This window comes from Protopterus annectens, chromosome 11.part0 (genome assembly GCF_019279795.1).
Source record: "Protopterus annectens isolate FY-2018-M chromosome 11.part0, PAN1.0, whole genome shotgun sequence".
Classification (NCBI taxonomy): domain Eukaryota; kingdom Metazoa; phylum Chordata; order Ceratodontiformes; family Protopteridae; genus Protopterus; species Protopterus annectens.
Window position 1 is genome coordinate 60,102,161 of NC_056745.1, and position 15,616 is coordinate 60,117,776.

Consider the following 15,616-nt stretch of genomic DNA (forward strand, 5'->3'; position numbering starts at 1 on the left):
CCTCTCTCTCCCTCAACATCCCCTCAGGAAATGCCATCAAATAAACGATCCCTATTATCACTAGGGAACAGGTCCTTAATGCTTTCTCTAAGGCCGTGAACACTGCATCAATGTGCCCAGACAATATCCCAGGATTCTTTCTAAATAGCATAAAACATAACCTACCTGGCCATCTGGAATTGCTGTTTAACTGTAGCTTCCAATCAGACTTTGTGCCTCACGAATGAAGAACCACAACAGTTATCCCTCTGCACAAACATGGGCCATCTACAGACCCTGAAAACTACAGAGCCACAAGTCTCACTAGTCTTATATGCAAAGCATGGAATGAATCGTCTTGGAAATTATCAATACTATCATAAAAACCTCCACAGACACTGGACCAACCCAATGTGGTTTCGTCAAGGGCAGGTCATACCTACTCAAACTGATGGACTTCTTTGAAAAGGTAACCAAAGCAGTTGATGAGGGCAAAATGGTTCACACTGCCTACCTTGACCTAGCCAAGGCATTGGACACAGTACCCCACTTGGGCATTGTTGACAAACTCAATAAATCATTATATAAATAAATCAATATAAATCATTATATCACCTGGTGGATAGCCAGCAGGCTCAACAACAGGACCCAGGAAGTTAGAATTAGAGAGTCTATCTCTACAAATAGGCCATTCACAATTTGAGTCCCTCATGGATTGGTTTTGGGACCACTCCTTTTTGGCATTTATTTCTCTGAAGTCAAGGCAACTGTCAATGGCCTTTGGCTTGACTAAATTTGCAGATGATTGCAAATTAAGAGCTGTCATAGAATCCCCCATGATACAGATGTACTCCAGGAGGGGCTGACACAGAGGAATAACTGATGTAATTGCCATGGACTAAAACTAAATGCCAAAAAGGGGCTGACACAGAGGAATAACTGATGTAAGAGCCATGGACTAAAACTAAATGCCAAAAAATGCATAATAGTATTCTTTGGGAAGTCAAACACCCCTGTAACTATCATATTGACAAAACATCCCTAACACCTGGGACTTGAAGACATGCATAATAATCTTTCCTTTGACTATCACGTGTCTGTAGTAGTTGCGGAAATCATTCTATGTTGTACAACTTATAAACAAAGGTATGACATCTAGGTCCAAAGAGATCATTGTTCAACCACATTCATTCATCAGACCTATGATTGTGTACAGTGCATCCTTTGGTGGCTACCTAACAGGCACATCCAACAACTGGAACAGCCATAGAAGTTCCTTGTTAAAAGGGTGCAAGTAACATAACCTTTGCAGACCACCTCAAGGCCATATCTCTGTATTCTGTCTCCTACAGGCTGTTGAGGGAGATCTATGCCTAGCATACAAGGCATTTTCAGACCCCACACTGATGGACCTTTTGCATATGCAAAAAAAAAAGAGCACTAGAATTATCCATTCTAAAGACTTAAACTTTGCCTGTGATATAAATAGGACCTGCTGGAGAGACAGGCATGTATCCCAGAGACTATCCCTTCTCTGGAACAGGCTCCCCATACATGTGAAGCAGAGCTTCTCCCTAATCCAATTCAGGTGTAATTTGGACAGTTAGATGGGGAACAGGAAATACATCCCTGGTTTGGCATCTATGTCTTTAACAGAATGGGCAGCCTGTAAATGGTTAAACTCCCAGGCCTCTGATTTCAAATATTTCATCTCTGTAGCCCTTGCTTACACTTATCAAGGGTACCAGAATTTGTCAGATATTTGTGTTGCATGGCTAGGCTTTAAAAGGTCCTTGTGGTCTTTAGCCTGGTACATACCTATGAAACTATGAACCTATAATATAATAAAAATTTAATTCAGAGCTGATGAAGACAGGATAACTAAAAAATAACTTTGTAAACAATTATGTGATGTTCATATTAACTGCCAATTCTTTTAGTAGCACACCATATAACTTATGTAGCACTATTGAGTGTTCTTTTGTCTGCATGTATGTGAACAATGTAATCTATATACTTCACATCACATATTCTGCTAAGATTCATGTAATACTTATGCATTATCTTCCTTCATTCTTCATATTTGTGCATTACATATACTGTAAGAGTTGAATTCTGTGTTTTAAATTTTCTATTAATAGCACTCCTATGTGAGACTGGGTTATGGCTGAAAAGGGTCAATGGAACAGCCCACCTACCTGGTTACCAAACTGCAAAATAAAATAAAGTTACTGTCATCTATAAATAGGCCAGCCCGCACAGACACCCAGCAATTATAGTCACTTTGTTAACAAGGTACACATTAGGCATCGGATTGTCATAAAAATAATGCCAGTTGTAATATATTTCACGTCTATGTTACACAGTAGCCAGTGCCATAGTAAAGTATCCCAACTTAACTTCATACACATGCACACTTGCATGCAAACTCAGAGTGATAATTATTTCTAATTATCTATGGTATGATCTAAACTTTTCTTACTAGGATTACTTTATAATTATCGATCAAAGGATGTGTAGGGCCAGTGTAACAAAAAGGGAAACTGGATAGGCTTGACATGGCCCACAAGAGCAGCTAGCCTAGTATTTACATATGAACCTATATGAGGGTAATATTGGTGAGCTTACTTTCTATGCCCCGTGGTTAGCACTTGTTTTCCATTCTTCTTTTTTTGTCCTAAAAAGTAATCAAATTGATAAAAAGCAGAGGTACACTGAAATTTTGGTTTTAAAAAGCCATGCATAGAAGAACTTTAATTATAAACACAGAGGGAATACACAGAGGGTATCATTAAACAGATGGATTGCAAGTTATGTGGTATAATGAGATATATTGTTAGAAAAACATGTCTGAGCTTCAAGACTGAGTAACCTGGAGGATGGATAAAGATTGAATGGTGTCCTTGGCCTTCATAGATTTATTCTGGAAGAAAATAAACACACTAATAGACCTTTCTCTGGGCTTTCCCTGAAACATTTTTTCTATACTCAGTTTAACTTTCTGGTTGACAAATGCAAATAAATAAAGAATTAGTCAGTGAAACAACATGCAGAAACACACAGAGATGGGGAAGCAGTAATGTTAATGATATTCAGCATAAGGAAGATGGGTAAAACTATGAGCTGTTAAGGAGCGGGTCTCTGCAGTACATGGTTTGATTCCCTTAGCATTCCATTGTTGTTTGTGTGACTCTGCCCAAGTTACTTCACCAGACAGTACCCCTGGGCTGCTCCTAAAAAGAGACTAATATGTCCACCAGGCTGCTCAGGAATTTTACAGTGTTTGAGTGGCTGTATTTGCCTTTTGAATTTCTGTACACTTCGCACATAATTAAGGCTTCATTATATAGTATTTGAGTACAAATCCCAGCTTGTCTCTAGCAGTAAATGCATTTTCACTAAATGTGAGTTACAAGGGAAGAAAAGTTTACTATTTCTCATGCTAAGTCTGTTTTCATTGTGAGAGTGTTTTGTTTAGAAAATGGCTGTTAGTGTTTTTTTTTCGGTTTACCTTTACAAAGCCGAATCACAGTGGTTCAAATGCTCATATGAGCGACTCGTAACCAGGAAAGTGAAAACAGCAATAGTCCTTAATGTTCGAAAAACAGCAAATCGAAAAGCAGATTCACTGTTTTTCAAACATTAATGTCGAACGAAAAAAAAAGAAGTGTAAAGCACAGGGGGCAAGCCCCCATGCACCCCCCTACTTTAATATTCTAACTCCGAGATCGCACTACAGTGGGGAAAGGTACCATTTTTCGATCCCCACTATAGTGAATGTTGAATGTGTAATGAGCGAATGTCACTGTGCATTCCGTTCAGCATTTGCAAACCTTGCAAACAGCCTTTCGAACAATTGCTGTTCGTCCGTGTGCAATACGCACATATGAAGGTAAACCGTTTTTTTTTAGTAAAATGTAATAAAAATTGATATCCAAATCTCTGTGGTAATGTAAAGAAGAAAACAATATGTACACTGACAGGTTGTTTGTGGTAAATGGGGAAGAGACAGTCAAGTAATGGGATATTGGTATGGCTGGTGGGGGTCCAGATTCATTACCCTGCATAGGGCCATATTTATCCACAATCAGCTCTGTTGACCATGGAGGTGTATGCTGCAACAATACGGCATAATTAGCCATTCAAATAGGCCAGACCTATGCTGAATGATGTCAGAATGGATTGCTATTCTTAGTGACACATAACACACGGGGAGGTCAAAATGGGAAGTAGGTGTCCTGCAAACATTTGAAGCCACCACCCCCCAAAAAAATAACCAGCATGCTGTATGCAGAAATATTTCTGAATTTTCTATGACTTGTGGGCATTCATATTATCAGTAATTATTTTCTTTAGTCATTGCACTAACAAATGAACTAATTCATTAATAGTCCTGGATTGTGTAATATAATCTAACCATGTTGCATTTTAGTAATATATTTTTGCAATACTTCCTTTAAAAACCTCAATAAATTCAAAGGTGTTGATGTTTGCCAGGTTATAGCCTGCATTATTTGGAGCTACGGTCAGAACAGTTTGATCTTCACCATCGATAATGCAGTCATTCTACATATTACTGTGGTATATTCTTCTGTACAACAGATTGGATTGTTAAGAATTTTTGCATTTAATTAAAAGCTGTTACTCTGGAAGTTAGTGAAGACAATTAACGCTCCAGATTGTTAATGAGCTGCTTCCTGTGGCAAGGGTGCAGGGTTTGAATCTTTCCACCTTCATTTGCCTACTGAGTGACCATTGAAAAAGTCACTTAACCAGACAGTGGCTTGGAGAAATTGGGAATCTGGATGAGGCTCTTTAACATCTCCTGGACTACATATCTGGTAATTATAAAACTATCATTTGCCAGCCATCTCCTATTGAATAGCTTGTCTAGTTCAGGAAATGTTATGGCAGTATCAGTTACACACCATAGGCAATTTATTCTTCAAGGGCAGCAGGCACTGCATTTGTACATGAAACACTGAAATGCAAATTTGTCAGCAATAACCTCTGCATTAGTAGTTCTGTTTAATATGCAACTATTCAGATGACTTACTTCTGCAGAAATTGTGCATATTGACTTTGCATATGTTATCAGGTGGTTAATATTTCTTATGCCCTCATAACCTCATAAATACTATTTATATATATATATATATATATATATATATATATATATTCTAAGAAATGAACTTTGTGACAAAAACAGCATTCAAAGAATAGTAAATCACACCAACAACTCTTGTAGTACTTTAGCGCTTTCGTATTATTTATTATCAAGACTTCTTCAGAAAGAAATGTTTCATAACAGTCTACATAAGATTTCTTAGTTAAAATTTCTTCTCTTCGTTCATTTTTTGAGTGCGGTTAATTTTAGTTATTTATATATATATATATATATATATATATATATATATATCAAACTGTACATATATATGTGTGTATATATATATATATACATATATATATATACATATATATATATATATATATATATATATATATATATATATATATATACATATGGGAATACTTCAAAGTAACAAAAGACCACATCATTGAAGACAAAATCATCGAGATGACATGAGCAAAACTTTAAAACATCGTCGAACACCTGGAACTCCAAAACCAATCCCTGGGAAAATAGCCACTTGGCCACCGAAACCAAAAAGCAAACAAGGAAGCAAGTAAAACCTTCCAAAGTGGGGAGCTTCACCCCACACCCCCTCTACTAAATATAACAACTCGAGATTGCACTACAGTGGGGAAAGGGCAAGGTTCACCATGGTGACCAAGTGGTTTATTTCCCGGGGTTAGTTTTTGCTGTTCCAGGAGTTCAATGATGGGAAGATTTCACAATGTCATCTCAGTGAAGCCGTCTTCGATATTCTGGTACTCTGATCTTTTGAAGTAGACCCATATATATATATATATATATATATATATATATATATATATATATATATATATATATATATATATATATATATGTGTGTGTGTGTGTGTGTGTGTGTGTATATACACACACATATATATATATATATATATATATATATATATATATATATATATATATATATATATGTATATGTAGCTATATAGATATATATATATATATATATATATATATATATATATATATATATATGTACACACATGGGTCTACTACAGATGATCAAACTTTTAAAAGATCTGACTTTCATATGGTCGAGACCATATGATCAAACTTTTAAAAGTTCAAAAACCTGATAAAAAAGGGGGAAAAAAAACAAAATAACATACCCTGAATGTTTTTAGCAGGGAGGCAAGCCTCTCTGCACCTCCCACACTCCCTGCTATTTAAGTATACCAACTCTGAGATTGCACTACTGTGAGGAAAAGGGAAATCTTTCCATTCTGCTCTGTATGGAAATCTCCGTTCAGAAAGTTTGAACTTTTAAAAGTTTGATCATCTGTAGGACACACACACACACACACACATATATGTGTATATATATATAGATATATATATATATATATATATATATATATATATATATATATATATGTGTGTGTGTGTGTGTGTGTATGTATATATATATATATATATATATATATATATATATATATATATATATGTGTGTGTGTGTGTGTATGTATGTATGTATACGGTTCTACCTGAGTTCACCGACAGCTGAGAACACCGACAGAAAATTCTGAAGCCTCAGAAGCGCGAAATCCGCAGAAGCTGAAATCTAAGCGACAGTAGTTAAAGTCGACTCATAAGAACGTCAATGTGCAGGCAAGGCTGAATGAAATTAGCGGGTAGTATTGTGTTTTTTTGGGTTAGGAAGTATAAGTAGTTAGGTTAGAGCTGGGCCGTAAGTGTGCGGAGTGTAGTGATTGTGTTTGGGTTAGGGGCTGGATAAGTGAGTTAGGGTTAGTGAGCGGGTCAGGTAAGTGCGGTAGGTAGTGACCTTAGGTTGTGTTTGGGTTGGGGCGGGATAAGTGAGTTAGTTAGGGAGCTGGTCAGTAAGGCGGTGCGTGGGTGATTAGACGTTTGGGTTAGGGTTGTAGGTAGTTGTGTATGTGTGGGTTTGTAGGGATTTTGGTGTGCTTGTGTTGTGTATGTGGTTTTGTTTGTTGATTGTTGTGATTGTGGTGTGTGCAGTGTATGAGGTTTCGTGTTTGTGTACCGTCGGTTATTATGTCGGGCATGTGGGGTTTCGTTTTTGTATTGTCGGTTATGTGGTATATATATATAGAACCATGTATACATATATATATATATATATATATATATATATATATGTGTGTGTGTGTGTGTGTTTCTTTGCTCACACATGAGTATAAAGCTTTTGATATCCTCTACTTTAAAGTGAAGCAATTCATTTTTTATATTTTATATTTTTTTAATTAGCTTTTGAATGCTTAAAACTTGATTAAAAATGTGTATGTATATATGGTACAAATGTGTGTATTTTACTGGAGCTTTTTTTATATTGCACATTCAAACTGGTGGCTTCTTCTGTTCCTCTTTCAGAAAACACGTGGTACAGAATTAAGAATAGATAGACTGACAGCAGAGGATGCTGGGATGTATCAGTGTGTAGCCCAAAATGCACTTGGCATTATCCATGCAAATGCTGAGTTGAAGGTTATAAGTACGTATATCATTATTATTATGATTATTATTATAATATTATATTACATTTTATTCAAAAGTACTGAAAATGTATGTTGCACAATTAAAATGAGCTATTTTGTTTGCTAGAATCAACCATGCCTTTGATTTAAAACTGTTTTTTATTTATCATTGTATTTCTAAATTTTGAAGACCATTTTTACTTAGGTGTAAGTGTTGAACAGGATAAATTGTACTGCTTTAAAGACATGTTACAATAATGCAAATACATACACAGACACACACACACACACACACACACACACACACACACACACACGCACACGCACACACACACACAAGCATGCATGTAGAAGTACAGTCACAGAGAGAGACACTCTCATGAATGCATATATTCTAAAGATGGCACACATAGACACAGATGATAACTAAATAAACTTTTACTTTTGTAACTAAAGGAAAGAGTGTTAGGATTCACTGATAGCTAGTCTCAATTAAATCTAAACAGTGATCTGTCACTATAAGAATTTCTAGCATGCATTTCTTATGTTAAGTACTGGATAAATCCTAGTTTCTAATTTAGCATGAGGCCACAGTTATTAATATTGTTAGTGTGATTTTTAATTCTACATATTTCTTCAGTGTGAACTTTTATTTTAGTGATTGTGCAATGACTGCGGTGTTTATGTTTAGCTTTAGCACCCAGTTTTGAAGTGAATCCTGTGAAGAGAAGGATCTTAGCAGTCAAGGGAGGTAAAGCAGTTGTTGAATGCAAGCCTAAAGCTGCACCCAAGCCTCACTTTTCCTGGAGCAAAGGAACAGAGCTGCTTAGAAACAGCAGCAGGTCAGCATCTCAGTATTTTCATATTTAATGTATGATCTTGGCTTAAATAAATAACGTTCAGCTACTGTGTTAGTCAAGGCTGGAGAAAATACAGTAAAAGGCATGTAGCCTGATTTTGCAATTTTGCTGCAAGTGAGATTGAAGCTTTTGAAACAGTCTGTTTAATATTTTCAAGTAACTGAAAGTCTTTGATGTTTGGGGACATTCTCATATTAGAAGTCAGTTTTGGAATTTTTGTCGTATAAAATATTTGCAATCCGCTGAAAGGAGTATGTTTATCTGTTGACATAAACTATTAAGAATACAGGTCGATCAAGTAAATATTGGCAAAACAAATTTTAGTGACAGCGTCATTTTCTACACTGTTGTGTGTATGCAAGTTTTGGGGTTCTTACGTATGGCTAGTGCAGGCAGACAACACCGCCATCACCATCAACCCCCTTTTCCATTTTCTACATGTGGTCTGGGTGTTGTTTCAACTGTCGCTATCTCTTTCAATTAAATGCCACTCTCCTACCTTCTTCAGCAGTCATGCCTGACTATTGTAGGCCTTTATTCATGCAGCCACTCCACCTTTTCCCTGGGTGCCCTCATTTCCTCTTACCTTCTTCCCGTCCCTTGTACATCTTCTTCCTCAAATCATCTTTTGGGCACATACTCAATTATGGGCCAGATAAGTGCCGACTATAGGGAGGTTATAACTTCTTTTGCTCTCAAGGCAATGCCTTTATTAATCAAGTGAGCTATGTGAATAGCTTTTCATGCAATGGTACACGGTGGTCAAAGTTAAGGTTGCAGTAAACCTGTGATCCCGGGTTCCTTACCACTTCACGGGTACTTAGGGTATTGTTATTGATTTGATAGTGTGAAGGGACATTGTTTGTGTCAAAGGGAATGATAATGCATTTCTTTGCATTCAGTTTGAGACTGTGACTAATACACCAGTCGTTGGTCTGTGTCAGACCATCCTGGAGTATACTGACATAATTTGGGGATTCGATGATTGCACCTAGTTTGCAGTTGTCTGCAAACTTGGTCAACCACAACCCTTTAGCTTTGACCTGAATTTCTGAGAAGTATTCACCAAACAGTAGGGGGTCCAACACTGACTCCTGTGACAACTGTTAACAGATCTGCTGGTTGATGTGGAGTCACCCACTTTGATAGTGTGTGTCCGGTATGTGAGACAGTTGGCAACCCATCTTACAACGAAGGGGTTTACATTCAGTTTACTAAGTTTATCGGTAATACCCGAATGTGGGATTGTGTCAAATGCCTTTGCCAAGTCGAGGTATGCTGTATGCACAGATTTGCCCTCATCATTGGCCTTGGTCACACTTTCAAAAAAATACACCACATTTAACAGGCAGGATCTGTCCTTCATGAAGCCAAATTGGGTATGTTCCAGGGTATGGAGATCACCTATGTTTTTATTTATGAGATTCATAATGATTCGTTCCATGGCCTTACAGATGAGGCTAGTCAGACTTATCGTTCTGTAATTCCCTGGGTCTGTTGCTAGGCCAACTTTATGAGGGGGAATAACTGTAGCCTTTCTCCATTCTGCAGGAACAAACCCTGTGGTTAGGCTTTGATTGAAAAGGTTACTTAGTGGTGATGCTAGTTCATGTTTTAGCCTGTTTAAGAGACAGCCTGGGATGTCATCTGGTCCCATAGAGGCTGTCTTCTTTGCCTTGGACAGGGCTTTGAGGGCCTGCTCTTCAGATATGTAATGTGGAGGGGAGCTTGGGGGAGGGTTTGTTGCAAGTTAGGAAGGGATAAGGGAGTGACATTTTCACCAAACCTATCTGCTAGCAGGTTCACTATGCTTTTGTTGTGCCCTTTAGGTTATGTACATAGCTGTAAAAGGCCTTATGGATATCCTTCGCAGTACTTGCTAGGTTTCTTTCAAATGAGTTCTTGGATGATTTGACAAGTTTCCTTATTTACCTGTTAAGGCTGAGTAGGGTGCTTTTCCATTGCTGGGTTCTTGTCTTTGTTTTCTTGAACAGCACCTTTTTGCATTTATTGTAGAGTTTGTTGATGCTGGAAGTCCACCATGGCAGCTTGATTTTATATGGGGCTCTGGCTTTGATTCTATCTGGTACAGCTGAGTTTATAGACTTATGCAAGTGATTGTACAGGGCTTTAGTGCAGTGTAAGTTTTGGCTTAGTTGCCACTTTCAGCTTGGGATGGGGCTTGAAATGCATTTATACCTTCTCCTAGGAGGGTATAGTTTGCCTTGGTGAAGTTTTTTAGACAGATTTCACCCTTTGTGACTGCAATATAAGCGTTATAACCTGAAACAGAAGGAATGGTCTCAGTATTCTGGAACCAGGTGACTGTAACTGAGTGCTAATGCCTTCAAGGGTAAGGAAGGCCTCAAGTTTAGGCAATTTGCTTTTTGGGTTTCTGGCATTCAACATTTCTGCCTCAATATAATCTTGATTGGAATTTGCAATGTCTGGATGTCCCATCACTCTGCCTAAAAAAATAGCACTATATGAGCAAACATTTTACCAGTATGTAAAAACCAATGTGGTAAGAGATACAAGCCATCCTTTGCAAAGCATGGTGTGGGATTAGTGTATGTCTGCCACTGGATCCTTCACAGGCACACACTCGATCTGTCTATGAGAATATCAGTTTATTAGCCAGATTTTAAACCTATGCTTTTTTGTCCTAGAATTCGGGTATCATTCCTGGTGAATGGTAGGATACTTCTCAGGAATGTACTCTTTTTGAAGAGATGAACAGAGAGTTCTGCAGTGTCACTCTGCATGTCCCCCAGGGTAGAATGCCTATGATCATTCATCCTCACATGGGTGAATACAAGGTCATAATCATATCTGGATCGGTAGATGATCCTAAAGGCCATGATGACATAGTTGTAGTACTAGAGAGGCAGCTGTCACTATATTCTTGTTGTCTTTGCTTTATCTGTGTATCATACAATGGTATCACCAATGATGAAGACATTTCTGGGATGTGCCAAGGAACCTTTAGGGAACAGGCTTGCAGTGTAAGTGACTCCCACTAATAGCAGGAGTAGTGTGTTGTTAGTAGTTTGGGTAAAGTAAGCTAGGAGGATATTTGAGGTGGGCATATGTGCAGTCTTATCTGACTGTAGATTAAGATAAGCTTAAGTGCAGAAAACAGTTGAAAATAAGCACTTGTCTTTTGTAGTCTCACAACAGATTGTGGGTTTCAGGCTACTGGCAAAGGCTCTTGCCTTTCCCATAGTGCCTTTTTTTAGGCAAAGTCATGAGGACAAAATTGGCAATGTGAAAATGTCTTCTAAATTAAATTTAAAGGTCATACTGCTAAATGCTAGGAGCCTTAACATGAAACTGCACCCATTGCAAGCATTCCTCTCCTTGGGAGATGCTGACATTTGTGCAGTCACTGAAACCTGGTTCAAAGCTGTGAAGAGCACCCCAGCCTTACCAGGTTACCTGTCCTACCGTACTTTCAGACCCCAAATGGAGGGCTACAAGGCCAAAGGAGGTAGAGTTTCAGTACTTATCAAAGACACACACACCTCCAGGCTGGTCAAACAGAATGATGCACAGGAGACACTCCAGGTGCAGGTAACTGTTAACAAAACACCTATTCAAATCATAGATAGCTACAGGCCCCCAACCATGACTCACAACACCCACTCCACCTATCTGGACTTACTTGAATCCATCAAGATTCAACCCCCTACCCTGATCCTGGGCAACTTTAACTGCCCAACCACAGAGTGGAAGACCTATTGTAGCCCAAACATGAACACCCAGAGATGCCAATGCATTGGATCAGGTGGTCAACACCCCCACGAGAGGTGAAAATATCCTGGACCTGGTACTAAACAACATGGGTAGCCACTGTAGCACATCTACAGTGTCATCCTCCTTGGTAAGATCTGACCAAATAGCGATCACTTTGAAAGTCACCATCCCCCCTTCCCAGGGTCAAACAAAAAAACTTTTCCAAAGCTGACTTGCAACCTACTGAGAGTAGGTATAAGCAGCTTCACAGCCACCATCCCTTCAGTTGGAACTAGCATTGATGTCAAAGCCTACACCAAAAAACTATATGAGCACTTACATAGCTGCATTGACTCAGCAATACCTGACAAGACCAAATCATCGTCCTCAAGGAAGAGTAAACATCTCTGGTGGACAGCAGCAATAAACAAATTCTATAATAAAAGTAAACAATTGCTGTCCAGGACCAAGAAGGAGCAGGTGCCAAGTTGGAAGCAATCTCTCCTTTGTCTGGACAAGAAAAATAAGGTCACTGGTGAAATCCTGTAAGGCTAACTTTGAGTCCGTAACTGGCCACATCCACTAAGGGCAATCACAAGGCCTTCTTCAAATATGTCCACAATCTCAAAGTTAACACCCAAATCTCCTTTCAACTGGTGGTCAAGAACACCACATACACAAATACAGTAGATATAGCCAATCTGCTGGCAGTCAGGTCCAGTGAAAAATTCACCCCCCCCATCTCAACTATCAGTAAACCAGGACATCCCTGGCAGCTGCCCCCTTCCCCTCATCACCAGTGAGCAGGTCTTTAATGCCCTCTCAAAGGCAAAAAATACAGCATCCATGGGACCCAACAACATCCCTGGCCTTGTCCTACATGAACTCTTAAATGAGCTCTCAGCACCATTAGGCACCTTATTCAACCAAAGCCTGAGCACTGGCTTCATCCCCACCAAATGGAGGACAGCCACTGTCATCCTTCTACACAAAGGTGGAACATCCACTGACCCAGGCAATTATAGGCTCATTAGCCTAACTAGCCTACTCCGCAAGGCCATGGAATGCATTAGCATGGATCTTATAAACAAGGACATTGGCAACCTCCAAACGCTTGACCTCACACAGTTTGGTTTTGTCAAAGGGAGATCATGACTATTAAGCTTGTTTGACTTCTTCAAAGCAGTCACCACAGCCATGGATGAAGGGAAGATGGTGCACACTGCCTACCTTGACCTAGCCAAAGCATTCAACAGTATTCCCCACTCAGACATAGTTCATAGTTCATAGTTCATAGTTTTTGTACTAAGCTAACTGCCCTTGTGAGCCATTTTAAGCCTAGCCAATTATCCCTTGTGAGACTCAAACCCTGCACTGTGTGTAAGGATAAGCCACTCTCCGAGTTAGGCATCAACCCGTGTGTTACCAGATGGGTAGCTAACTGGCTCACTGATAGGACCCTCTCAGTCAAAATAGGGGAAGCCACCTCTAATAGTAGACCTGTAATGAGCAGTATACCTCAAGGATCGGTCTTGGGGCTTCTACTGTTTGGGATATACTTTTCTGAGGTGCAAGCCAAAACCAGTGGTCTGTGGCTGACCATGTCTGCAGATGACTGCCAGTTGGGTGCTGTCTTAAATTCTCCTGATGATGTGAACATCCTTCAAGATGGCCTTACTCAAACTAATGACTTGTGCCAGAAGCATGGTCTCAAACAAAATGCCAAAACATGCATCATTATCCCCTTTGGGGAAAACAGCACCACCATTAATTATCACATTAATAACAACCCACTAAATATGCAACCAGTTGTGAGGGACTTGGGCACACAGGTTGATAGCAAACTGACTTTTGACCACCACATTGCCTCCATTGTATGGAAGACTTTTACATGGCCCACCTCATAAGTAAGGGTATTTCATCCAGGAACAAGGAGGTCAGGTCATAATATCCCTGTACTCCTCCCTTATCAGACCCATTATCAAGTACAATGCCCCCTTTGGCATGTACCTTGCCAAGCACATGCAGCAGCAGGAGAGACAACAGAGGTTCCTGACCAGGAATATCTAGTGTCTCAAACACCTATCCTATACAGATAGGCTAAAAGCCCTGTCCCTCTACTCAGTCATGTACAGACTGCTCAGAGGTGACCTGTGTCTGGCACGCAAGGCCGTCTCAGACCCAGCCTTGATGGAGTTGCTGCATATCTGTAAGTCAAACTCCACTCACGCAATCCACATGCAAAGCCTCAACCTGGTCTGCGACATTAATAGAACTTGTTGTCGGGATAGATTTGTGTCCCAAAGACTCCCCCATCTGTGGAATAGACTACCTGTCCATGTCAAGCAGAGTACCTCACTAGCCATGTTTAAGAGGAACCTGGATGACTGAATGGGAATCATAAATTACACCCCTGGGATCCCACCTGTGCCCCTGCTGGACAGGGGAAATAGGTGCTGACTTTGTGGGAACATGGGTGAAATTCTTGGCTAGGCTTATAAGGACCTCTGGGCTAATAGCCTAGTATAGGTTCATAGGCTCATAAGTAAGTACTAGGCTATCGACCCAAGGGCCTACATAAGCCTAGCCAACAAGGTTCTCTGGCTTACGCCACCCAAGAAATTTATTTTCCTGTACCACTGTTGAGCAGATACACAGAAGTGATCCCAGGGGGGATTTCCTATTTCCCATCCACTCATCAAGATTTTTCTTGAAGAGTGCTAATGAAGAACTTTGCTTGACATAGATGGGTAGCCTGTTCCAGAGTATGGGAAGTCTCTGGGACAGGAATCTATCCCACCAGCATGTCCTATTTATTGTGGTGACAAGGTTTAGGTACCTAGAGCGTGTAGTTCAGAGGGATTGGGATTTCTTTAGGTGTAGCATGTCCAACAGCTCTGGGTTTGACATAGCTTTATATATTAGGCAGAGATCACCTCGGAGTATGTGATATGCTATGGAGTAAAGCTGGAGTTTTTTGAGGTGGTCAGTGTAGGGCATTTGTTTGAGGTCAGTAATCCTCCTTGTGAGGTACTTCTGTGGCCTTTTCAGCTGCTGCAGATGTCTTGTGAGGTACATTCCAAAAGGGGCATTGTATTCTATAATGGGTCTAATGAGTGTTGAGTAGAGGGGAACAATGACCTCATTTTTCCTGGATGAGAACCCTTTTATGATGAGGTGTGCCACATAGAAGGACTTCCTGACTACTGTGGCGATGTGACTATCAAAGGAGAGACTACTGTCTACCTGGGTGCCAAGGTCTCTTATCACGCATTCAGTGTTAAGTAGATTGCTGCCTATGTGGTAGTTCATGGGTACAGAGTTTTTACCAAAGGGGATGACACTGCACTTTTTGGCATTGAGCTTGAGGCCATGGCTCTGACACCAGGCATCTGTCTCAGCGAAGCCCTTCTGTA

General features: G+C 39.7%; 1 protein-coding gene across 2 annotated transcripts in view; it reads left to right on the forward strand.

Moving 5' to 3' along the window:
• The window catches only part of CNTN1 (contactin 1), a 1,190,489-nt gene that overhangs the window by 841,358 nt on the left and 333,515 nt on the right, over positions 1–15,616 (forward strand). For both annotated transcript variants that reach the window (XM_044087442.1, XM_044087443.1), the window contains 2 exons: positions 7,502–7,622; positions 8,297–8,447. In XM_044087442.1, coding sequence (XP_043943377.1) covers positions 7,502–7,622; positions 8,297–8,447 — 272 coding nt within the window. The remainder of the gene's footprint in view (positions 1–7,501; positions 7,623–8,296; positions 8,448–15,616) is intronic.